The sequence below is a fragment of the Mustelus asterias genome, chromosome 31, assembly GCF_964213995.1.
Source record: "Mustelus asterias chromosome 31, sMusAst1.hap1.1, whole genome shotgun sequence".
Lineage (NCBI taxonomy): Eukaryota > Metazoa > Chordata > Chondrichthyes > Carcharhiniformes > Triakidae > Mustelus > Mustelus asterias.
The window spans coordinates 3,346,690-3,372,886 of NC_135831.1; the positions used below are offsets into that span (position 1 = coordinate 3,346,690).

Consider the following 26,197-nt stretch of genomic DNA (forward strand, 5'->3'; position numbering starts at 1 on the left):
GCCGAGTTTCTGTAGGAAGTCCGTCGTGTCGCGACAAAAGCTGGGGGTTCTTTGTACAATGGGTTTCAGGATGCCCTCGACATAGCCGGAGAGGTTCTCGCACAGGGTCCCATTGCCCGATACGATGGGACGGCCGGGTGTGTTTGCCTTGTGTATCTTCGGGAGGCAGTAGAGATCTCCAACGCGGGGAGTACGTGGGATGAGAGCACGGAGGGTGCTCTGAAGGTCCGGATCAAAGGTCTTGATCAGAGTGTTGAGTTGACGGGTGTGTTCTTTGGTCGGATCTGCAGGTAACTGTCTGTAGTGTTCCTCGTTGTTGAGTTGTCGGTACACTTCTTTGCAGTAATCCGTTCTGTTCAGTATGACGATGGCCCCTCCTTTGTCTGCTGGTTTGATGACAATGTTGCGGTTGGTCTTGAGAGCGTGGATGACGTTGCGCTGTGCTTGGGTGATGTTCGGGGCTGTTTTGTGAGTGCGGCTGATGAATTTGGTGTTGACGCACCTCCTGACGGCTTGGGCATACATGTCAAGTCGAGGGCAGCGGCCTTCCGGAGGAGTCCAATTCGACTCTTTCCTCTTCGGATGCACTGCGGATCTCTCTGTCGGCTGTTCCGGTTCATTGGCTGTCTCATTGTGTTCGCTGTTGGCCTCTTGGGGTTTGTGGAAGAACTCCCGCAGCCTCATTCGCCTGATGAATTCCTCTGTGTCTGCTGCGAGACTGATGGGTCTATTTTGGTGGTGGGGCAAAAATTAAGCCCTCGGCTGAGAACTTCGATTTCATCTGGTTGAAGTGTGTAGTCGGACAAGTTGACAATGGACTTCCCTGCAGTGGTACTGTTTCCTACTGTGGTACCGGGGAAGGCTTGGTTGATGCTGGTGGTGATGCCGAGTTTCTCAAGTTTCCTGTTCTTGGTGTGCATGTAGATGGCGTAGTTCCGTTGTCTCGTCTGCTTGGCAGAGTTTCACACCTGGTCTGCGTCCTGAGCGCAAGTTGAGAATATGGACTCTATCTTGGTTTCCAGGCTGCGGCGTTTGCTGTAGAGTTGGTGTATGAGGTGGTTGAGGAGGGTGAGAGAGGTGCGACGGCAAAGTCTCTCAGCGTAGTCTGTGCTATAGGTTGACCTGAGTGGGTTCGTGATCCGTAGTCCTTTCGGTATTTTGTCTGCTTTCTTGCAATGTTTTTAAGACAGGGCTCGATCGATTCTTGATTAACAAGGAGGGGTGAAAGGTTATCAGGAATAGCAGGGGTGGAGGCGATGCAGATTTAAGGCTCCAATCAGATCAGCCATGATCTTATTGACTGGCAGAACAGGCTTGAGGGGCCGAATGGCCTACTCCTGCTCCTATGTTTGATTTTCCAATACAAGCGCACAAAGGCGTCAGTAGGAGCCTTCGTCCGATGGTGGGGGGCTCCCCATCCCACTGATGCTGGGGGTTAAGTCATCATTCAGGAGCTGCCCACTGTCGTCCCTCTCCCTGCCCCCCGGCTCGCCGTCAGGGCTGGGGGCGGGGTAGATCTGCCGAGGGTCGGGCAGCAGCAGGCTGTACCGCACCAGCTTGATGCCAAAGGGCCTCCGGGCCAGCTCCCTCATGGGCACCAGGCACCTGCGGTGAAAGCGGGCAACAGACAACAGGAGGAGGCAGTTCGCTAACAGCACAAGGGCGAGGGCGAGGCAGTGGAGGAGGAAGAGCAGGTAGCAGCTCGAACCCCAGGGGCCCAGCGCCTCGAGGAGGCCAAACATCCGCCCCCAGCGGTTAACTGAATCCTCGGGGCTGGCGGAGGTCGGGTGGGATCGACTGGTGGCCTGAGGGCTGCTGCGAACCGTCAGGGCCCCGTATCCAGGCGTGCTGGATTTGCACAGTTCCAATGGGGAAAGCTGAAAGAGGGGTCGCCCTTCCATGCTAATGGGGGTATTGCAAATAATGCCTTTGTCATCGAAGGTTCCATTGCCACAAGACATTGCTCTCTCCATCAACTCCATCCATTCCATCAAATACTCAACGTCACAATTACAATGCAATGGGTTCCCAGACAGAAGGAGACAAAATGCAGGATTTATCCCAAAAATCTCCCGAGGAATTGTCCTGATCTGGTTGTTGGAGATGTCTAAGGTTGTCAGATTTCTCAGGCTGTGGAGTGAGTTATTGGGGAATCTCTCAATGCGGTTCCCAGGTAGGATTAAGTGTCTGAGATTCCTCAAGGAATCAAAGATGCCATCGGGAATGACCCGGATCGCGTTCCCCTTGACGCTGAGCTCCTCCAGGGACACCAAGACGTCGAACGCTCTCTCGGGGAGATCGGGAATCTGATTGTAGTCGAGGACCAGCTTCCTGAGGTTCCGGAGGTTCCTGAAGTCAGGAATTCTGGTCAAGGAGTTGGACGAGACATCCAACTTTTCCAAGGGGAGTGGAGAGTCCGAGTCAAAGTGTTGAATCTGGTTGTGGGAGAGATCGAGGTCTTTGAGGTGCGGGAGGCTTTGGAACGAGGTTAAGGAGACAGAGGAGAGGTTGTTGTAGTTCAGTAAGAGGATCTCTGTATCCGGTGGGAGAGAATGAGAGACGGACACAAGGGACCGGTGACTACAGTTGGTTCCTCTCTTACCTTCCAGATCGGTGTATGAGGCACAAATCTCCGGGGGAGGAGATGTCTTGAACAAATTAACGGTGGAAATGGATATGTGGGATCTTTCTGTGCCTGTGGGCGTCTGAGGGGCCGTTCCAATGGTTGTCACACGTGACAGATTCGTTCGAGCGGGAATTTGACAATCGGGATCCCATTCCATCCCGGCGGACTATAACAGACAACACTCTTGGAATCGGACTGTCCTATACTATCGTAAATACATCCTTCAACATTCCTAATCCATTCTGTAAAGTTCTCCACAGTGTCGCAATCACAATGCCACGGATTGTTGTAAAGATAGATGTAAGGGGCAAAGATGTTCTCAAAGCCTCGAGGAAATGAACTTAGATTGTTGTTTGAGATGTCAAAGGTGTCCAGGTTTTGGGCGCCTTGCAGAGAGTTCCCAGGGAATCTCTCGATTCGGTTCCCAGACAGGATTAAGCGTGAGAGTTCTTCCAACTGGTCAAAGATGCCATCGGGAATGACGCGGATCGCGTTCCCCTTGACGCTGAGCTCCTCCAGGGACACCAAGACGTCGAACGCTCTCTCGGGGAGATCGGGAATCTGATTGTGGTCGAGGACCAGCTTCCTGAGGTTGCGGAGGTTCTTGAAGTCAGGAATTCTGGTCAAGGAGTTCGACGAGAGATCCAACTTTTCCAATGGGAGAAGAGAGACCAGGTCAAAGTGTTGAATCTGGTTGTGGGAGAGATCGAGGTCTTTGAGGTACGGGAGGCTTTGGAACGAGGTTAAGGGGACAGAGGAGAGGTTGTTGTAGTTCAGTAAGAGGATCTCTGTATCCGGTGGGAGAGGATGAGGGATGGACACAAGGGACCGGTGACTACAGTTGGTTCCTCTCTTCCCTTCCAAATCGGTGTATGAGGCACAAATCTCCGGAAGAGGAGATGTCTTGAACAAATTAAGGGTGGAAATGGATATGTGGGATCTTTCTGTGCCGGTGGGCATTTGAGGGGTCGTTCTGATGGTTGTCACAACGTGACAGATTTGTTCGAGCGGGAATTTGACAATCGGGATCCCTTTCCATGCCGCCGGACTAGAACAAACAACGCTCTTGGAGTCGGACTGTCCTATACTATCGTAAATACTTCCATCAACATTCCTCATCCATTCTGTAAAGTTCTCCACAGTGTCGCAATCACAATGCCACGGATTGTTGTAAAGATAGATGTAAGGGGCAAAGATGTTCTCAAAGCCTCGAGGAAATGAACTTAGATTGTTGTTTGAGATGTCAAAGGTGTCCAGGTTTTGGGCGCCTTGCAGAGAGTTCCCAGGGAATCTCTCGATTCGGTTCCCAGACAGGATTAAGCGTGAGAGTTCTTCCAACTGGTCAAAGATGCCATCGGGAATGACGCGGATCGCGTTCCCCTTGACGCTGAGCTCCTCCAGGGACACCAAGACGTCGAACGCTCTCTCGGGGAGATCGGGAATCTGATTGTGGTCGAGGACCAGCTTCTTGAGGTTCCGGAGGTTCTTGAAGTCAGGAATTCCGGTCAAGGAGTTGGACGAGAGATCCAACTTTTCCAATGGGAGAAGAGAGACCAGGTCAAAGTGTTGAATCTGGTTGTGGGAGAGATCGAGGTCTTTGAGGTACGGGAGGCTTTGGAACGAGGTTAAGGGGACAGAGGAGAGGTTGTTGTAGTTCAGTAAGAGGATCTCTGTATCCGGTGGGAGAGGATGAGGGATGGACACAAGGGACCGGTGACTGCAGTTGGTTCCTCTTTTACCTTCCAGATCGATATATGAGGTGCACGGGGGCGCAGATAAGGAATCCTTGAAGAGGTATTGGAGACAGAGGATTTGCAGATACAACATCCTCAATAGCCACATTCCTAAGAGTGAAAACCAGACGCACAACAATTGTAAGTCTCGACCATCACTTCCATACTCCTGACCCATCTCCACTGAGTGATCAACCCCTGGTCATTGACATCCCAATGGAAACATAGAAACTAGAAACAAGAGTAGGCCATTACGGTCCTTCGAGCCTGCTCCACCATTCATTATTATCATGGCTGATCATCAAATTCAATATCCTGATTCCACCCCCCCCCCCGGCCTTCCCCCTCATATCCCTTGATCCCTTTAACCCCAAGAGCTAGGATTCCGGTCTCCGAAGGTGTACACATTAGGTGAATTGGCCATGGTAAATTGTCCCTTAGTGTCCAAAGGTTTGCAGGTTAGGTGGATTGGCCGTGCTAAATTGCCCCTTAGTGTCCAAAGATGTGAAGTTTAGGTGGATTTGCCATGCTAAATTATCGCTTAGTGTCCAAAGATGTGCAGGTTAGGTGGATTGGCCATGCTAAATTACCCCTTAGTGTCAAAAGATGTGCAGGTTAGGTGGATTGGCCATGCTAAATTGTCCCTTAGTGTCCAAAGATGTGCGGGTTAGGTGGATTGGCCATGTTAAACTGCCCCTGAGTGTCTAAAGATGTGCATGTTAGGTGGATCGGCTATGCAAAATTGCCCCTTAGTGTCCAAAGTTGGGTAGGTTAGGTGGATTTGCCATGCTAAATTGCCCCTCAGTGTCCAAAGATGTGAAGTTTAGGTGGATTGGCCATGCTAATTTGCCCCTTGTTGTCAGGGGGATTAGCAGGGTAAATACGTGGGGCTACGGGAAATGGCCTGGGTGGCATTGTTGAGGATGCAGGCTCAATGGACCTTCTGTCGGGTAGGAATTCTCCGATTCTGTCTCAAAGAGCTTCACACGGATGTTGGACGCAAATCGACAAGCGAGAAAGGGGAAAGAACTGATAGGAGGAATCAGTAAAAGCAGGGTGTAGGATGTAGGATTTAAGGAGTGTCTCAAAGAGAGAGATCGTGGGACAGACAGGTTTTGTGAAGAAATCTCAGAGCTTAAGACACAGCAGCAAATGCAAGCCTGCCTTTGTTATAACACCTAACCTGCACATCTTTGGACACTGAGGGACAACTTAGCACGGCCAATCCACCTAACCTGCACATCTTTGGACACTGAGGGGCAACTTAGCACGGCCAATCTACCTGACCTGCACATCTTTGGACACTAAGGGGCAATTTAGCACGGCCAATCCACCTAACCTGCACATCTTTGGACACTAAGGGGCAATTTAGCATGGCCAATCCACCTAACCTGCACATCTTTGGACACTAAGGGGCAATTTAGCATGGCCAATCCACCTAACCTGCACATCTTTGGACACTAAGGGGCAATTTAGCACGGCCAATCCACCTAACCTGCACATCTTTGGACACTAAGGATCTATGCCTCTCATAATTTTCATAGAATCATAAAATTCCTACGGTACAGAAGGAGGCCATTTGGCCCATCGAGTCTGCACTGACTACAATCCCACCCAGGCCCTATCCCCTTAACTCCATGCATTTACCCTGCTAGTCCTCCTGACACGAAGGGGCAATTGAACATGGCCAATCCACCCAACCCGCACATCTTTCAGACTGTGGGAGGAAACCGGAGCACCCGGAGGAAACCCACGCCAACATGGGGAGAACGTGCCGACTCCACATGGACAGTGACCCCTTCCCTGACAGCACTCAGGGTGCACCTACACCTACATCTGCAGGTGGGTTCAAGATGGCGGCTCACCCACCACCTTCTCAAGGGGGGGTCAATTCGGGATGAGTAATAAATACCAACAGTGCCCACTCGAGGGAGTGGCAGTGGGAGTGTGCACGGCCAAAGACTTAGTTGGAGACAAAACTGGGACTGGTCTGTGATGCTTCTCGCAGTGGAATAGCCCCATGTCTTTGCTGAAAGGCCCCAACAGGGGAACGGGATTATACAATTCCACCTTGGGGGGGGGTGGGGTTGGGGGGGGGCAAAGTAGGGGGTTGGAGGAGGGGGTGCGGTGGTTAAGCGTCACGCCTTTGGAAAGCAGATCTTAGGACTCACCGTCCACTGCCAATACCGTGGGGACAAGGCACAGCAAGATCCCAAAATCTATGGCCAGCGGATTCTGTGCGGAAGATCTCGCGGGGATATTAGATTTTTCTGCTGGTTCAGTTGGACATGCCTGCTCTCTCCACCGACCCGTGTCGCTGTGTTAGTCAGAGAGACCTTTGCCCCAATGACCACTGGTTCCAATTTGAGGCCCTGCCCACTGGACCCTGCCCCTTCCCAGCATTCAGTGCACAGCCCTCCCTCCCCCACACCACCCAAGGGCCCTGGGCCAAACTCTGTTTTTTTAAAAAAAGTTTACTTATTCGTCACAAATATGTCTTACATTAACGCTGCAATGAAGTTACTGTGAGAATCCCCCAGTCGCCCCACACTCCAGCGCCTGTTGGGGTAACACTGAAGGAGAATTTAGCATGGCCAATTCACCCGAACCAACACGTCTTTCGGACTGTGGGAGGAAACCGGAGCACCCGGAGGAAACCCACGCAGACACGGGGAGAACGTGCAGACTCCACACAGACAGCGACCCCAAGCCGGGAATCGAACCCGGGTCCCTGGGGCTGTGAGGCAGCAGTGCTAACCACGGCGCCACCATGCCCTGGAATGATGGGCTCAAAGGTGAGGGAGTTTAAAACTAGAGGGCATAGGTTTAAGGTGAGAGGGGGAGAGATACAAAAGTGTCCAGAGAGGTAATGTTTTCACACAGAGGGTAAGATGGGTACAGAGGGATATGGGCCAAACGTGGGCAATTGGGACGAGCTTAATCGTTTAAAAAAAAGGGCGGCATGGACAAGCTGGGTGGGAGGGCCTGATTCCATGCTGTAAACCTCTGTGACTCCATGTGATTCATAGAATCCCGACAGTGCAGAAGGAGGCCATTCAGTTCATCAAGTCTGCACCGAGCACATTCCCACACGGGCCCCATTCCCAAAACCCCCTGCATATACCCAAGCTAGTCCCCTTGACATTCAGGGGCAATTTAGCGTGGCCAATCCACCTAACCTGCACATCTTTGGACACTAAGGGGCAATTTAGCATGGCCAATCCACCTAACACGCACATCTTTGGACACTAAGGGGCAATTTAGCATGGCCAATCCACCTAACCTGCACATCTTTGGACACTAAGGGATAATTTAGCATGGCCAATCCACCTAACCTGCACATCTTTGGACACTAAGGGACAATTGAGCATGGCCAATCCACCTAACCTGCACATCTTTGGACACTAAGGGACAATTTAGCATGGCCAATCCACCTAACCCACACATCTTTGGACACTAAGGGGCAATTTAACATGGCCAATCCACCTAACCTACACATCTTTGGACACTGAGGGGCAATTCAGCATGGCCAATCCACCTAACCTACACATCTTTGGACACTAAGGGGCAATTTAACATGGCCAATCCACCTAACCTGCACATCTTTGGACACTAAGGGGCAATTTAGCATGGCCAATCCACCTAACCTACACATCTTTGGACACTAAGGGGCAATTTAGCATGGCCAATCCACCTAACCTACACATCTTTGGATACTAAGGGGCAATTTAACATGGCCAATCCACCTAACCTACACATCTTTGGATACTAAGGGGCAATTTAACATGGCCTAAGCACCGAACCCGCACCTCATCTTAGACAGTGTGAGGAAACCGGAGCACCCGGAGGAAACCCACGCAGACACGGGGAGAGTGTGCAGACTCCGCACAGACAGTGACCCAAGCCGAGAATCGAACCTGGTTCTGTGAGGCAGCAGTGCTAACCCACTGTGCCACCCCTGCTTCTGGTTTCTATGTAGCTTGTTTTTTCAGAACTCCTGCGAATGGCCGTGGGGGGAACGTCTCGTCATGTGAAAGGCGTTAGCGAAGGCACAGGTTGTTGTTGTACACGGCGTGGCCGGATTCAGCCATGGCAACGGTAACTGTGAGAGACAAGCATGCTGGGAATTATAGCCAAGCTGGGTCGGACACAGATGCAGGTCAGAGAAGGGCGGCACGGTGGCACAGTGGTTAGCACTGCTGCTTCACAGCTCCAGGGTCCCGGGTTCGATTCTCGGCTTGGGTCACTGTCTGTGTGGAGTTTGCACATTCTCCTCGTGTCTGCGTGGGTTTCCTCCGGGTGCTCCGGTTTCATCCCACAGTCCAAAGATGTGTGGGTTAGGTTGATTGGCCATGCTAAAAATAAATTGCCCCTTAGAGTCCTGAGATGCGTAGGTTAGAGGGATTAGCGGGTAAATATGTGGGGGTAGGGCCTGGGTGGGATTGTGGTCGGTGCAGACTCGATGGGCCGAATGGCCTCCTTCTGCACTGTAGGGTTTCTATGATTTCTAAGGCTACACCATTAAAGGAAAGACATAGAAAAATAGAAACATAGAAAAACCACAGCACAAAACAGGCCCTTCGGCCCCACAAGTTGTGCCGAACATATCCCTACCTTTTAGGCCTACCTATAACCCTCCATCCTATTAAGTCCCATGTACTCATCCAGGAGTCTCTTAAAAGACCCTATTGAGTTTGCCTCCACCACCACTGACGGCAGCCGATTCCACTCGCCCACCACCCTCTGTGTGAAAAACTTCCCCCTAACATCTCCCCTGTACCTACCCCCCAGCACCTTAAACCTGTGTCCTCTCGTAGCAGCCATTTCCACCCTGGGAAAAAGCCTCTGAGAGTCCACCCGATCTATGCCTCTCAACATCTTATATACCTCTATTAGGCCTCCTCTCATCCTACGTCTCTCCAAGGAGAAAAGACCGAGCTCCCTCAGCCTATCCTCATAAGGCATGCCACTCAATCCAGGCAACATCCTTGTAAATCTCCTCTGCACCCTTTCAATCTTTTCCACATCCTTCCTGTAATGAGGCGACCAGAACTGAGCACAGTACTCCAAGTGGGGTCTGACGAGGGTCTTATATAACTGCATCATTATCCCTGGACTCCTAAACTCAATCCCTCGATTGATAAAGGCCAGCACACCATACGCCTTCTTAACCACCTCCTCCACCTGCGGGGCCGATTTTAGAGTCCTATGGACCCGGACCCCAAGGTCCTTCCGATCCTCTACAGTACTAAGAGTCTTTCCCTTTATATTGTACTCCTTCATCCCATTTGACCTGCCAAAATGGACCACTACGCATTTATCTGGGTTGAAGTCCATCTGCCACTTCACCGCCCAGTCTTGTATCCCATCTATGTCCCTCTGTAACCTCTGACATCCCTCCAGACTATCCACAACCCCACCAACCTTCGTGTCGTCGGCAAACGTACCAACCCATCCCTCCACTTCCTCATCCAGGTCATTTATGAAAATGACAAACAGCAAGGGCCCCAGAACAGATCCCTGGGGCACCCCACTGGTGACCGACCTCCATTTAGAAAATGATCCATCTATACCCACTCTCTGCCTCCTTTGGGCAAGCCAGTTCTGGATCCACAGGGCAGCAGCCCCTTGGATGCCATGCCCTCTCACTTTTTCTAGAAGCCTTGCATGGGGAACCTTATCGAACGCCTTGCTAAAATCCATATAAACCACATCTACCGCCTTCCCTTCGTCAATGTGTTTAGTCACATTTTCGAAGAACTCCACCAGGCTCGGAAGGCACGATCTGCCTTTGACAAAGCCAAAGATATTGACAAACTGGAAAGAGTGCAGAGAAGATTTACCAGAATGTTGCCAGGACTGGTGGGCCTGGGTTTTAGGGAGCGGTTGGCCAAACTAGGACTTTATTCCTTGGGACATAGGAGAATGAGTGACGTATCTGAGGCGTTTAAAACCACGAGGGGCAGAGATAGGAAGAACGCACAAAGTCTTTATCCCAGGATAGAGGGAATTGAAAACCGGAGGGCAGAGGTTAAAGGTGAGAGGGGAAAGGGACCTGAGGGGCACCTTCCTGACGCAGAGGGTGGTGCCTGTATGGAATGCCAAAGAAAGTGGTCGAGGCAGGTATAATAGCGACATTTAGAAAGCATTTGGATAAGTACAGGGATGGGAAAGAATTAGAGGGATATGGGCCAAACGCGGGCAATTGGGACTAGCTAGGAGAGCAGCATGGATCGGTTGGGCCGAATAGCCTGTTCCCATGCTGTGGTGCTCCATGACCCTATGACCTGTCCTGGGAGAGGTTACTTGACATTCCTTTGTTGACCAATTAAGGATGGTTGTTTAGGCCGGTGTTAGGCATCCCCTGAGCCTTTGTCACCATACACGGTGAGGCTACGTACCTTACATGCCGCCCTGGTATAACCGTTTGGGAGTGGCTGACGAGTAACTCCACTGGCTACAATCGAATATTGCCATCAGTTTCCGGTGGTGTCATTGGCTGGAGTCCAGAGAACTTTCTGGAAGGATGTGCGAAGCTTAAGATAAAAGAAGTCTTTGTCCTCGCCAGAAGTGTGAGAATGGCATTGGCAACGTGTGCCCCGAAGATAGCTTCAGAGAAGGACCGAGAGGAAGATTCGTACTGGGAAGCGGACCTGGCCAGTTCACCCATGTGGGTAGTATTTGCATTCACTCAAAAACTTAAAGATAAAGAGTTCAAATTGGAACTAAAATTAAACTAGAGTTTGGCCACTTTGCACGTTTTATTATTGTATTGGGATAGAGTGAAAAGTATTGTTTCTTGCGCGCTATACAGACAAAGCATACCGTTCATAGAGTACATAGGGGAGAAGGATTTGATTTATTATTGTCACATGTATTGGGATAGAGTGAAAAGTATTGTTTCTTGCGCGCTGTACAGACAAAGCATACCGTTCATAGAGTACATAGGGGAGAAGGATTTGATTTATTATTGTCACATGTATTGGGATAGAGTGAAAAGTATTGTTTCTTGCGCGCTATACAGACAAAGCATACCGTTCATAGAGTACATAGGGGAGAAGGATTTGATTTATTATTGTCACATGTATTGGGATACAGTGAAAAGTATTGTTTCTTGCACGCTGTGTGGACAAAGCATACCGTTCATAGAGAAGGAAAGGAGAGAGTGCAGAATGCAGTGTTACAGCCCTAGCTAGGGTGTAGAGAAAGATCAACTTAATGCGAGGTCGGTCCATTCAAAAGTCTGACAGCAGCAGGGAAGAAGCTGTTCTTGAGACGGTTGGTACGTGACCTCAGACTTTTGTGGCTTTAAGATTCTGAGGGCTGTTGACAGGGTGGGATGTGGAGAGGATCTTTCTTCTTGTGGGAGAAACTGGAACTAGGGGGCCAGTGTTTAAAAATAAGGGGGACCCATTTGAGACGGAGATGGGGAGAAATGTTTACTCTTAGAGGGCGATGACTCTCTGGAACTCTCTTCCTCAAGAGAGGCTTAGTGGTATTATCGCTAGACTATTAACCCAGAAACTCAGCTAATGTTCTGGGGGACCCGGGTTCGAATCCCGTCACGGCAGTTGGTGGAATTTGAATTTAATTTTTAAAAAGTCTGGAATTCAGAACCTACTGATGACCCATTGTCGGAAAAACCAATCCGGTTCCTTTAGGGAAGGAAATCTGCCGTCCTTACCCCTGTCTGGCCATCACGCAAACCAGCCTCCCATCCATTGACTCTGTCTACACTTCCCGCTGCCTCGGGGGGAAAAGCAGCCAGAATAATCAAGGACCCCACGCGCCCCCGGACATTCTCTTTTCCACCTTCTTCCGTCAGGAAAAAGATACAAATGTCTGAGGTCACGCACCAACCGACTCAAGAACAGCTTCTTCCCTGCTGCCGTCAGACTTTTGAATGGACCTACCTCGCATTAAGTTGATCTTTCTCTACACCCTAGCTATGACTGTAACACTACATTCTGCACCCTCTCCTTTCCTTCTCTATGAACGGTACGCTCTGTCTGTATATCGCGCAAGAAACAATACTTTTCACTGTATCCCAATACATGTGACAATAATAAATCAAATTAAATGTGACTCCAGAGCCAAGGCAATGTGGTTGACTCTCAACTGCCCTCCAAGGGCAACTAGGGATGGGCAATAAATGCTGGGCCCAGCCAACGATGCCCATGCCCCGCTAATGAATATGAAAATAAGCTGTGAATGTTTTTAAACACAGTAAGAAGTTTAACAACACCAGGTTAAAGTCCAACAGGTTTATTTGGTAGCAAAAGCCACACAAGCTTTCGGAGCTCCAAGCCCCTTCTTCAGGTGAGTGGGAATTCTGTTCACAAACAGAACTTATAAAGACACAGACTCAATTTACATGAATAATGGTTGGAATGCGAATACTTACAACTAATCAAGTCTTTAAGAAACAAAACAACGTGAGTGGAGAGAGCATCAAGACAGGCTAAAAAGATGTGTATTGTCTCCAGACAAGACAGCCAGTGAAACTCTGTGGGGGTTACAAATAGTGTGACATGAACCCAATATCCCGGTTGAGGCTGTCCTCGTGTGTGCGGAACTTGGCTATCAGTTTCTGCTCAGCGACTCTGCGCTGTCGTGTGTCGCGAAGGTCGCCTTGGAGAACGCTTACCCGAATATCAGAGGCCGAATGCCCGTGACCGCTGAAGTGCTCCCCAACAGGAAGAGAACAGTCTTGCCTGGTGATTGTCAAGCGGTGTTCATTCATCCGTTGTCGCAGCGTCTGCTTAGTTTCCCCAATGTACCATGCCTCGGGACATCCTTTCCTGCAGCGTATCAGGTAGACAACGTTGGCCGAGTTGCAAGAGTATGTACCGTGTACCTGGTGGATGGTGTTCTCACGTGAGATGATGGCATCCGTGTCGATGATCCGGCACGTCTTGCAGAGGTTGCTGTGGCAGGGTTGTGTGGTGTCATGGTCACTGTTCTCCTGAAGGCTGGGTAGTTTGCTGCGGACAATGGTCTGTTTGAGGTTGTGCGGTTGTTTGAAGGCAAGAAGTGGGGGTGTGGAGATGGCCTTGGCGAGATGTTCGTCTTCATCAATGACATGTTGAAGGCTCCGGAGGAGATGCCGTAGCTTCTCCGCTCCGGGGAAGTACTGGACGACGAAGGGTACTCTGTCCACTGTGTCCCGTGTTTGTCTTGTGAGGAGGTCGGTGCGGTTTTTCGCTGTGGCACGTTGGAACTGTTGATCAATGAGTCGAGCGCCATATCCTGTTCTTATGAGGGCATCTTTCAGCGTCTGGAGGTGTCTGTTGCGATCCTCCTCATCCGAGCAGATCTTGTGTATTCGGAGGGCTTGTCCGTAGGGGATGGCTTCTTTTACGTGTTTAGGGTGGAAGCTGGAGAAGTGGAGCATCGTGAGGTTATCCGTGGGCTTGCGGTACAGTGAGGTGCTGAGGTGACCGTCCTTAATGGAGATGCGTGTGTCCAAGAATGCAACCGATTCCGGAGAGTAGTCTATGGTGAGTCTGATGGTGGGATGGAACTTGTTGATGTCATCATAGAGTTGTTTCAGTGATTGTTCACCATGAGTCCAAAGGAAGAAAATGTCATCGATGTATCTAGTGTATAGCATCGGTTGAAGGTCCCGTGCGGTGAAGAAGTCTTGTTCGAACCTGTGCATGAAGATGTTGGCATATTGAGGTGCGAATTTGGTTCCCATGGCTGTTCCGTGTGTCTGGATGAAGAACTGGTTGTTGAAGGTGAAGATATTGTGGTCCAGGATGAAGCAGATGAGATGTAAAATTGCATCTGGAAACTGGCAGTTGTTGGCGCTGAGCACTGAGGCCGTTGCAGCAATGCCATCGTCATGGGGGATGCTGGTGTAGAGTGCCGAGACATCCATTGTGACGAGGAGCGCTCCTGGTTCAACTGCTCCATGTGTGCCGAGTTTCTGTAGGAAGTCCGTCGTGTCACGACAAAAGCTGGGGGTTCTTTGTACAATGGGTTTCAGGATGCCCTCGACATAGCCGGAGAGGTTCTCGCACAGGGTCCCATTGCCCGATACGATGGGACGGCCAGGTGTGTTTGCCTTGTGTATCTTCGGGAGGCAGTAGAGATCTCCAACGCGGGGAGTACGTGGGATGAGAGCACGGAGGGTGCTCTGAAGGTCCGGATCAAAGGTCTTGATCAGTCTGTTGAGTTGACGGGTGTGTTCTTTGGTCGGATCTGCAGGTAACTGTCTGTAGTGTTCCTCGTTGTTGAGTTGTCAGTACACTTCTTTGCAGTAATCTGTTCCGTTCAATATCACGATGGCCCCTCCTTTGTCTGCTGGTTTGATGACAATGTTGCGGTTGGTCTTGAGAGCGTGGATGGCGTTACGTTGTGCTTGGGTGATGTTCGGGGCTGTCTTGTGAGTGCGGCTGATGAATTTGGTGTTGACGCACCTCCTGACGGCTTGGGCATACATGTCAAGTCGAGGGCAGCGGCCTTCCGGAGGAGTCCAATTCGACTCTTTCCTCTTCGGATGCACTGCGGATCTCTCTGTCGGCTGTTCCGGTTCATTGGCTGTCTCATTGTGTTCGCTGTTGGCCTCTTGGGGTTTGTGGAAGAACTCCCGCAGCCTCATTCGCCTGATGAATTCCTCTGTGTCTGCTGCGAGACTGATGGGTCTATTTTGGTGGTGGGGCAAAAATTAAGCCCTCGGCTGAGAACTTCGATTTCATCTGGTTGAAGTGTGTAGTCGGACAAGTTGACAATGGACTTCCCTGCAGTGGTACTGTTTTCTACTGTGGTACCGGGGAAGGCTTGGTTGATGCTGGTGGTGATGCCGAGTTTCTCAAGTTTCCTGTTCTTGGTGTGCATGTAGATGGCGTAGTTCCGTTGTCTCGTCTGCTTGGCAGAGTTTCACAGCTGGTCTGCGTCCTGAGCGCAAGTTGAGAATATGGACTCTATCTTGGTTTCCAGGCTGCGGCGTTTGCTGTAGAGTTGGTGTATGAGGTGGTTGAGGAGGGTGAGAGAGGTGCGACGGCAAAGTCTCTCAGCGTAGTCTGTGTTATAGGTTGACCTGAGTGGGTTCGTGATCCGTAGTCCTTTCGGTATTTTGTCTGCTTTCTTGCAATGTTTTTAAGACAGGGCTCGATCGATTCTTGATTAACAAGGAGGGGTGAAAGGTTATCAGGAATAGCAGGGGTGGAGGCGATGCAGATTTAAGGCTCCAATCAGATCAGCCATGATCTTATTGACTGGCAGAACAGGCTTGAGGGGCCGAATGGCCTACTCCTGCTCCTATGTTTGATTTTCCAATACAAGCGCACAAAGGCGTCAGTAGGAGCCTTTGTCCGATGGTGGGGGGCTCCCCATCCCACTGATGCTGGGGGTTAAGTCATCATCCAGGAGCTGCCCACTGTCGTCCCTCTCCCTGCCCCCCGGCTCGCCGTCAGGGCTGGGGGCGGGGTAGATCTGCCGAGGGTCGGGCAGCAGCAGGCTGTACCGCACCAGCTTGATGCCAAAGGGCCTCCGGGCCAGCTCCCTCATGGGCACCAGGCACCTGCGGTGAAAGCGGGCAACAGACAACAGGAGGAGGCAGTTCGCTAACAGCACAAGGGCGAGGGCGAGGCAGTGGAGGAGGAAGAGCAGGTAGCAGCTCGAACCCCAGGGGCCCAGCGCCTCGAGGAGGCCAAACATCCGCCCCCAGCGGTTAACTGAATCCTCGGGGCTGGCGGAGGTCGGGTGGGATCGACTGGTGGCCTGAGGGCTGCTGCGAACCGTCAGGGCCCCGTATCCAGGCGTGCTGGATTTGCACAGTTCCAATGGGGAAAGCTGAAAGAGGGGTCGCCCTTCCATGCTAATGGGGGTATTGCAAATAATGCCTTTGTCATCGAAGGTTCCATTGCCACAAGACATTGCTCTCTCCATCAACTCCATCCATTCCATCAAATACTCAACGTCACAATTACAATGCAATGGGTTCCCAGACAGAAGGAGACAAAATGCAGGATTTATCCCAAAAATCTCCCGAGGAATTGTCCTGATCTGGTTGTTGGAGATGTCTAAGGTTGTCAGATTTCTCAGGCTGTGGAGTGAGTTATTGGGGAATCTCTCAATGCGGTTCCCAGGTAGGATTAAGTGTCTGAGATTCCCCAAGGAATCAAAGATGCCATCGGGAATGACCCGGATCGCGTTCCCCTTGACGCTGAGCTCCTCCAGGGACACCAAGACGTCGAACGCTCTCTCGGGGAGATCGGGAATCTGATTGTAGTCGAGGACCAGCTTCCTGAGGTTCCGGAGGTTCCTGAAGTCAGGAATTCTGGTCAAGGAGTTGGACGAGACATCCAACTTTTCCAAGGGGAGTGGAGAGTCCGAGTCAAAGTGTTGAATCTGGTTGTGGGAGAGATCGAGGTCTTTGAGGTACGGGAGGCTTTGGAATGAGGTTAAGGAGACAGAGGAGAGGTTGTTGTAGTTCAGTAAGAGGATCTCTGTTTCCGGTGGGAGAGAATGAGAGACGGACACAAGGGACCGGTGACTACAGTTGGTTCCTCTCTTACCTTCCAGATCGGTGTATGAGGCACAAATCTCCGGGGGAGGAGATGTCTTGAACAAATTAAGGGTGGAAATGGATATGTGGGATCTTTCTGTGCCTGTGGGCGTCTGAGGGGCCGTTCCAATGGTTGTCACACGTGACAGATTCGTTCGAGCGGGAATTTGACAATCGGGATCCCATTCCATCCCGGCGGACTATAACAGACAACACTCTTGGAATCGGACTGTCCTATACTATCGTAAATACATCCTTCAACATTCCTAATCCATTCTGTAAAGTTCTCCACAGTGTCGCAATCACAATGCCACGGATTGTTGTAAAGATAGATGTAAGGGGCAAAGATGTTCTCAAAGCCTCGAGGAAATGAACTTAGATTGTTGTTTGAGATGTCAAAGGTGTCCAGGTTTTGGGCGCCTTGCAGAGAGTTCCCAGGGAATCTCTCGATTCGGTTCCCAGACAGGATTAAGCGTGAGAGTTCTTCCAACTGGTCAAAGATGCCATCGGGAATGACGCGGATCGCGTTCCCCTTGACGCTGAGCTCCTCCAGGGACACCAAGACGTCGAACGCTCTCTCGGGGAGATCGGGAATCTGATTGTGGTCGAGGACCAGCTTCCTGAGGTTGCGGAGGTTCTTGAAGTCAGGAATTCTGGTCAAGGAGTTGGACGAGAGATCCAACTTTTCCAATGGGAGAAGAGAGACCAGGTCAAAGTGTTGAATCTGGTTGTGGGAGAGATCGAGGTCTTTGAGGTACGGGAGGCTTTGGAACGAGGTTAAGGGGACAGAGGAGAGGTTGTTGTAGTTCAGTAAGAGGATCTCTGTATCCGGTGGGAGAGGATGAGGGATGGACACAAGGGACCGGTGACTACAGTTGGTTCCTCTCTTCCCTTCCAAATCGGTGTATGAGGCACAAATCTCCGGAAGAGGAGATGTCTTGAACAAATTAAGGGTGGAAATGGATATGTGGGATCTTTCTGTGCCGGTGGGCATTTGAGGGGTCGTTCTGATGGTTGTCACAACGTGACAGATTTGTTCGAGCGGGAATTTGACAATCGGGATCCCTTTCCATGCCGCCGGACTAGAACAAACAACGCTCTTGGAGTCGGACTGTCCTATACTATCGTAAATACTTCCATCAACATTCCTCATCCATTCTGTAAAGTTCTCCACAGTGTCGCAATCACAATGCCACGGATTGTTGTAAAGATAGATGTAAGGGGCAAAGATGTTCTCAAAGCCTCGAGGAAATGAACTTAGATTGTTGTTTGAGATGTCAAAGGTGTCCAGGTTTTGGGCGCCTTGCAGAGAGTTCCCAGGGAATCTCTCGATTCGGTTCCCAGACAGGATTAAGCGTGAGAGTTCTTCCAACTGGTCAAAGATGCCATCGGGAATGACGCGGATCGCGTTCCCCTTGACGCTGAGCTCCTCCAGGGACACCAAGACGTCGAACGCTCTCTCGGGGAGATCGGGAATCTGATTGTGGTCGAGGACCAGCTTCTTGAGGTTCCGGAGGTTCTTGAAGTCAGGAATTCCGGTCAAGGAGTTGGACGAGAGATCCAACTTTTCCAATGGGAGAAGAGAGACCAGGTCAAAGTGTTGAATCTGGTTGTGGGAGAGATCGAGGTCTTTGAGGTACGGGAGGCTTTGGAACGAGGTTAAGGGGACAGAGGAGAGGTTGTTGTAGTTCAGTAAGAGGATCTCTGTATCCGGTGGGAGAGGATGAGGGATGGACACAAGGGACCGGTGACTGCAGTTGGTTCCTCTTTTACCTTCCAGATCGATATATGAGGTGCACGGGGGCGCAGATAAGGAATCCTTGAAGAGGTATTGGAGACAGAGGATTTGCAGATACAACATCCTCAATAGCCACATTCCTAAGAGTGAAAACCAGAAGCACAACAATTGTAAGTCTCGACCATCACTTCCATACTCCTGACCCATCTCCACTGAGTGATCAACCCCTGGTCATTGACATCCCAATGGAAACATAGAAACTAGAAACAAGAGTAGGCCATTACGGTCCTTCGAGCCTGCTCCACCATTCATTATTATCATGGCTGATCATCAAATTCAATATCCTGATTCCACCCCCCCCCAGCCTTCCCCCTCATATCCCTTGATCCCTTTAACCCCAAGAGCTAGGATTCCGGTCTCCGAAGGTGTACACATTAGGTGAATTGGCCATGGTAAATTGTCCCTTAGTGTCCAAAGGTTTGCAGGTTAGGTGGATTGGCCGTGCTAAATTGCCCCTTAGTGTCCAAAGATGTGAAGTTTAGGTGGATTTGCCATGCTAAATTATCGCTTAGTGTCCAAAGATGTGCAGGTTAGGTGGATTGGCCATGCTAAATTACCCCTTAGTGTCAAAAGATGTGCAGGTTAGGTGGATTGGCCATGCTAAATTGTCCCTTAGTGTCCAAAGATGTGCGGGTTAGGTGGATTGGCCATGTTAAACTGCCCCTGAGTGTCTAAAGATGTGCATGTTAGGTGGATCGGCTATGCAAAATTGCCCCTTAGTGTCCAAAGTTGGGTAGGTTAGGTGGATTTGCCATGCTAAATTGCCCCTCAGTGTCCAAAGATGTGAAGTTTAGGTGGATTGGCCATGCTAATTTGCCCCTTGTTGTCAGGGGGATTAGCAGGGTAAATACGTGGGGCTACGGGAAATGGCCTGGGTGGCATTGTTGAGGATGCAGGCTCAATGGACCTTCTGTCGGGTAGGAATTCTCCGATTCTGTCTCAAAGAGCTTCACACGGATGTTGGACGCAAATCGACAAGCGAGAAAGGGGAAAGAACTGATAGGAGGAATCAGTAAAAGCAGGGTGTAGGATGTAGGATTTAAGGAGTGTCTCAAAGAGAGAGATCGTGGGACAGACAGGTTTTGTGAAGAAATCTCAGAGCTTAAGACACAGCAGCAAATGCAAGCCTGCCTTTGTTATAACACCTAACCTGCACATCTTTGGACACTGAGGGACAACTTAGCACGGCCAATCCACCTAACCTGCACATCTTTGGACACTGAGGGGCAACTTAGCACGGCCAATCTACCTGACCTGCACATCTTTGGACACTAAGGGGCAATTTAGCACGGCCAATCCACCTAACCTGCACATCTTTGGACACTAAGGGGCAATTTAGCATGGCCAATCCACCTAACCTGCACATCTTTGGACACTAAGGGGCAATTTAGCATGGCCAATCCACCTAACCTGCACATCTTTGGACACTAAGGGGCAATTTAGCACGGCCAATCCACCTAACCTGCACATCTTTGGACACTAAGGATCTATGCCTCTCATAATTTTCATAGAATCATAAAATTCCTACGGTACAGAAGGAGGCCATTTGGCCCATCGAGTCTGCACTGACTACAATCCCACCCAGGCCCTATCCCCTTAACTCCATGCATTTACCCTGCTAGTCCTCCTGACACGAAGGGGCAATTGAACATGGCCAATCCACCCAACCCGCACATCTTTCAGACTGTGGGAGGAAACCGGAGCACCCGGAGGAAACCCACGCCAACATGGGGAGAACGTGCCGACTCCACATGGACAGTGACCCCTTCCCTGACAGCACTCAGGGTGCACCTACACCTACATCTGCAGGCGGGTTCAAGATGGCGGCTCACCCACCACCTTCTCAAGGGGGGGTCAATTCGGGATGAGTAATAAATACCAACAGTGCCCACTCGAGGGAGTGGCAGTGGGAGTGTGCACGGCCAAAGACTTAGTTGGAGACAAAACTGGGACTGGTCTGTGATGCTTCTCGCAGTGGAATAGCCCCATGTCTTTGCTGAAAGGCCCCAACAGGGGAACGGGATTATACAATTCCACCTTGGGGGGGGGTGGGGTTGGGGGGGGGCAAAGTAGGGGGTTGGAGGAGGGGGTGCGGTGGTTAAGCGTCACGCCTTTGGAAAGCAGATCTTAGGACTCACCGTCCACTGCCAATACCGTGGGGACAAGGCACAGCAAGATCCCAAAATCTATGGCCAGCGGATTCTGTGCGGAAGATCTCGCGGGGATATTAGATTTTTCTGCTGGTTCAGTTGGACATGCCTGCTCTCTCCACCGACCCGTGTCGCTGTGTTAGTCAGAGAGACCTTTGCCCCAATGACCACTGGTTCCAATTTGAGGCCCTGCCCACTGGACCCTGCCCCTTCCCAGCATTCAGTGCACAGCCCTCCCTCCCCCACACCACCCAAGGGCCCTGGGCCAAACTCTGTTTTTTTAAAAAAAGTTTACTTATTCGTCACAAATATGTCTTACATTAACGCTGCAATGAAGTTACTGTGAGAATCCCCCAGTCGCCCCACACTCCAGCGCCTGTTGGGGTAACACTGAAGGAGAATTTAGCATGGCCAATTCACCCGAACCAACACGTCTTTCGGACTGTGGGAGGAAACCGGAGCACCCGGAGGAAACCCACGCAGACACGGGGAGAACGTGCAGACTCCACACAGACAGCGACCCCAAGCCGGGAATCGAACCCGGGTCCCTGGGGCTGTGAGGCAGCAGTGCTAACCACGGCGCCACCATGCCCTGGAATGATGGGCTCAAAGGTGAGGGAGTTTAAAACTAGAGGGCATAGGTTTAAGGTGAGAGGGGGAGAGATACAAAAGTGTCCAGAGAGGTAATGTTTTCACACAGAGGGTAAGATGGGTACAGAGGGATATGGGCCAAACGTGGGCAATTGGGACGAGCTTAATCGTTTAAAAAAAAGGGCGGCATGGACAAGCTGGGTGGGAGGGCCTGATTCCATGCTGTAAACCTCTGTGACTCCATGTGATTCATAGAATCCCGACAGTGCAGAAGGAGGCCATTCAGTTCATCAAGTCTGCACCGAGCACATTCCCACACGGGCCCCATTCCCAAAACCCCCTGCATATACCCAAGCTAGTCCCCTTGACATTCAGGGGCAATTTAGCGTGGCCAATCCACCTAACCTGCACATCTTTGGACACTAAGGGGCAATTTAGCATGGCCAATCCACCTAACACGCACATCTTTGGACACTAAGGGGCAATTTAGCATGGCCAATCCACCTAACCTGCACATCTTTGGACACTAAGGGATAATTTAGCATGGCCAATCCACCTAACCTGCACATCTTTGGACACTAAGGGACAATTGAGCATGGCCAATCCACCTAACCTGCACATCTTTGGACACTAAGGGACAATTTAGCATGGCCAATCCACCTAACCCACACATCTTTGGACACTAAGGGGCAATTTAACATGGCCAATCCACCTAACCTACACATCTTTGGACACTGAGGGGCAATTCAGCATGGCCAATCCACCTAACCTACACATCTTTGGACACTAAGGGGCAATTTAACATGGCCAATCCACCTAACCTGCACATCTTTGGACACTAAGGGGCAATTTAGCATGGCCAATCCACCTAACCTACACATCTTTGGACACTAAGGGGCAATTTAGCATGGCCAATCCACCTAACCTACACATCTTTGGATACTAAGGGGCAATTTAACATGGCCAATCCACCTAACCTACACATCTTTGGATACTAAGGGGCAATTTAACATGGCCTAAGCACCGAACCCGCACCTCATCTTAGACAGTGTGAGGAAACCGGAGCACCCGGAGGAAACCCACGCAGACACGGGGAGAGTGTGCAGACTCCGCACAGACAGTGACCCAAGCCGAGAATCGAACCTGGTTCTGTGAGGCAGCAGTGCTAACCCACTGTGCCACCCCTGCTTCTGGTTTCTATGTAGCTTGTTTTTTCAGAACTCCTGCGAATGGCCGTGGGGGGACGTCTCGTCATGTGAAAGGCGTTAGCGAAGGCACAGGTTGTTGTTGTACACGGCGTGGCCGGATTCAGCCATGGCAACGGTAACTGTGAGAGACAAGCATGCTGGGAATTATAGCCAAGCTGGGTCGGACACAGATGCAGGTCAGAGAAGGGCGGCACGGTGGCACAGTGGTTAGCACTGCTGCTTCACAGCTCCAGGGTCCCGGGTTCGATTCTCGGCTTGGGTCACTGTCTGTGTGGAGTTTGCACATTCTCCTCGTGTCTGCGTGGGTTTCCTCCGGGTGCTCCGGTTTCATCCCACAGTCCAAAGATGTGCGGGTTAGGTTGATTGGCCATGCTAAAAATAAATTGCCCCTTAGAGTCCTGAGATGCGTAGGTTAGAGGGATTAGCGGGTAAATATGTGGGGGTAGGGCCTGGGTGGGATTGTGGTCGGTGCAGACTCGATGGGCCGAATGGCCTCCTTCTGCACTGTAGGGTTTCTATGATTTCTAAGGCTACACCATTAAAGGAAAGACATAGAAAAATAGAAACATAGAAAAACCACAGCACAAAACAGGCCCTTCGGCCCCACAAGTTGTGCCGAACATATCCCTACCTTTTAGGCCTACCTATAACCCTCCATCCTATTAAGTCCCATGTACTCATCCAGGAGTCTCTTAAAAGACCCTATTGAGTTTGCCTCCACCACCACTGACGGCAGCCGATTCCACTCGCCCACCACCCTCTGTGTGAAAAACTTCCCCCTAACATCTCCCCTGTACCTACCCCCCAGCACCTTAAACCTGTGTCCTCTCGTAGCAGCCATTTCCACCCTGGGAAAAAGCCTCTGAGAGTCCACCCGATCTATGCCTCTCAACATCTTATATACCTCTATTAGGCCTCCTCTCATCCTACGTCTCTCCAAGGAGAAAAGACCGAGCTCCCTCAGCCTATCCTCATAAGGCATGCCACTCAATCCAGGCAACATCCTTGTAAATCTCCTCTGCACCCTTTCAATCTTTTCCACATCCTTCCTGTAATGAGGCGACCAGAACTGAGCACAGTACTCCAAGTGGGGTCTGACGAGGGTCTTATATAGCTGCATCATTATCCCTGGACTCCTAAACTCAATCCCTCGATTGATAAAGGCCAGCACACCATACGCCTTCTTAACCACCTCCTCCACCTGCGGGGCCGATTTTAGAGTCCTATGGACCCGGACCCCAAGGTCCTTCCGATCCTCTACAGTACTAAGAGTCTTTCCCTTTATATTGTACTCCTTCATCCCATTTGACCTGCCAAAATGGACCACTACGCATTTATCTGGGTTGAAGTCCATCTGCCACTTCACCGCCCAGTCTTGTATCCCATCTATGTCCCTCTGTAACCTCTGACATCCCTCCAGACTATCCACAACCCCACCAACCTTCGTGTCGTCGGCAAACGTACCAACCCATCCCTCCACTTCCTCATCCAGGTCATTTATGAAAATGACAAACAGCAAGGGCCCCAGAACAGATCCCTGGGGCACCCCACTGGTGACCGAACTCCATTTAGAAAATGATCCATCTATACCCACTCTCTGCCTCCTTTGGGCAAGCCAGTTCTGGATCCACAGGGCAGCAGCCCCTTGGATGCCATGCCCTCTCACTTTTTCTAGAAGCCTTGCATGGGGAACCTTATCGAACGCCTTGCTAAAATCCATATAAACCACATCTACCGCCTTCCCTTCGTCAATGTGTTTAGTCACCTTTTCGAAGAACTCCACCAGGCTCGGAAGGCACGATCTGCCTTTGACAAAGCCAAAGATATTGACAAACTGGAAAGAGTGCAGAGAAGATTTACCAGAATGTTGCCAGGACTGGCGGGCCTGGGTTTTAGGGAGCGGTTGGCCAAACTAGGACTTTATTCCTTGGGACATAGGAGAATGAGTGACGTATCTGAGGCGTTTAAAACCACGAGGGGCAGAGATAGGAAGAACGCACAAAGTCTTTATCCCAGGATAGAGGGAATTGAAAACCGGAGGGCAGAGGTTAAAGGTGAGAGGGGAAAGGGACCTGAGGGGCACCTTCTTGACGCAGAGGGTGGTGCCTGTATGGAGTGCCAACGAAAGTGGTCGAGGCAGGTATAATAGCGACATTTAGAAAGCATTTGGATAAGTACAGGGATGGGAAAGAATTAGAGGGATATGGGCCAAACGCGGGCAATTGGGACTAGCTCGGAGAGCAGCATGGATCGGTTGGGCCGAAGGGCCTGTCCCCATGCTGTGGTGCTCCATGACCCTATGACCTGTCCTGGGAGAGGTTACTTGACATTCCTTTGTTGACCAATTAAGGATGGTTGTTTAGGCCGGTGTTGGGCATCCCCTGAGCCTTTGTCACCATACACGGTGAGGCTACGTACCTTACATGCCGCCCTGGTATAACCGTTTGGGAGTGGCTGACGAGTAACTCCACTGGCTACAATCGAACATTGCCATCAGTTTCCGGTGGTGTCATTGGCTGGAGTCCAGAGAACTTTCTGGAAGGATGTGCGAAGCTTAAGATAAAAGAAACGTTTTGAGTCTTTGTCCTCGCCAGAAGTGTGAGAATGGCATTGGCAACGTGTGCCCCGAAGATAGCTTCAGAGAAGGACCGAGAGGAAGATTCGTACTGGGAAGCGGACCTGGCCAGTTCACCCATGTGGGTAGTATTTGCATTCACTCAAAAACTTAAAGATAAAGAGTTCAAATTGGAACTAAAATTAAACTAGAGTTTGGCCACTTTGCACGTTTTATTATTGTATTGGGATAGAGTGAAAAGTATTGTTTCTTGCGCGCTATACAGACAAAGCATACCGTTCATAGAGTACATAGGGGAGAAGGATTTGATTTATTATTGTCACATGTATTGGGATAGAGTGAAAAGTATTGTTTCTTGCGCGCTGTACAGACAAAGCATACCGTTCATAGAGTACATAGGGGAGAAGGATTTGATTTATTATTGTCACATGTATTGGGATAGAGTGAAAAGTATTGTTTCTTGCGCGCTATACAGACAAAGCATACCGTTCATAGAGTACATAGGGGAGAAGGATTTGATTTATTATTGTCACATGTATTGGGATAGAGTGAAAAGTATTGTTTCTTGCGCGCTGTACAGACAAAGCATACCGTTCATAGAGTACATAGGGGAGAAGGATTTGATTTATTATTGTCACATGTATTGGGATACAGTGAAAAGTATTGTTTCTTGCGCGCTATACAGACAAAGAATACCGTTCATAGAGTACACAGGGGAGAAGGATTTGATTTATTATTGTCACATGTACTGGGATACAGTGAAAAGTATTGTTTCTTGCGCGCTGTACAGACAAAGCATACCATTCATAGAGTACACAGGGGAGAAGGATTTGATTTGATTTATTATTGTCACATGTACTGGGATACAGTGAAAAGTATTGTTTCTTGCGCGCTGTGTGGACAAAGCATACCGTTCATAGAGAAGGAAAGGCGAGAGTGCAGAATGTAGTGTTACAGTCATAGCTAGGGTGTAGAGAAAGATCAACTTAATGCGAGGTAGGT

General features: G+C 50.4%; 3 protein-coding genes across 4 annotated transcripts; all 3 read right to left on the reverse strand.

Annotated features, from left to right (window-relative positions):
* Positions 1-2,615: 2,615 nt before the first annotated feature.
* LOC144481664 (uncharacterized) lies at positions 2,616-10,859 on the reverse strand. 2 transcript variants are annotated; one of them, XM_078200795.1, is made up of 2 exons: positions 10,761-10,859; positions 2,616-4,470 (listed from the first exon to the last, which is right to left on the reverse strand). In XM_078200795.1, the coding sequence occupies exon 2, from the start codon at positions 4,466-4,468 to the stop codon at positions 2,729-2,731; it is 1,740 nt and encodes a 579-aa protein (XP_078056921.1). In that variant the 5' UTR covers positions 4,469-4,470; positions 10,761-10,859; the 3' UTR covers positions 2,616-2,728. The 2 variants fall into 2 exon arrangements, with proteins under 2 accessions (XP_078056921.1, XP_078056920.1); XM_078200794.1 differs by lacking the exon at positions 10,761-10,859 and adding an exon at positions 6,531-6,722.
* Positions 10,860-15,461: 4,602 nt separating this feature from the next.
* On the reverse strand, positions 15,462-16,827 carry LOC144481624 (uncharacterized; the record flags this gene model as incomplete). Its single annotated transcript, XM_078200761.1, has 1 exon — positions 15,462-16,827. A coding segment is annotated over one exon (1,167 nt), but the record flags the coding sequence as incomplete, so codon positions are not given.
* A 157-nt stretch (positions 16,828-16,984) lies between these two features.
* LOC144481608 (uncharacterized) lies at positions 16,985-21,001 on the reverse strand. Its single transcript, XM_078200746.1, has 2 exons — positions 20,810-21,001; positions 16,985-18,751 (listed from the first exon to the last, which is right to left on the reverse strand). Exon 2 carries the CDS (start codon positions 18,747-18,749, stop codon positions 17,010-17,012), a length of 1,740 nt encoding a protein of 579 aa, XP_078056872.1. The 5' UTR covers positions 18,750-18,751; positions 20,810-21,001; the 3' UTR covers positions 16,985-17,009.
* Positions 21,002-26,197: the final 5,196 nt, after the last annotated feature.

Excerpts from the sequence above, each read along its gene's own strand:
- LOC144481664 (XM_078200795.1), bottom strand. The coding sequence starts at position 4,468 with ATGTGGCTATTGAGGATGTTGTATCTGCAAATCCTCTGTCTCCAATAC.
- LOC144481608 (XM_078200746.1), bottom strand. The coding sequence starts at position 18,749 with ATGTGGCTATTGAGGATGTTGTATCTGCAAATCCTCTGTCTCCAATAC.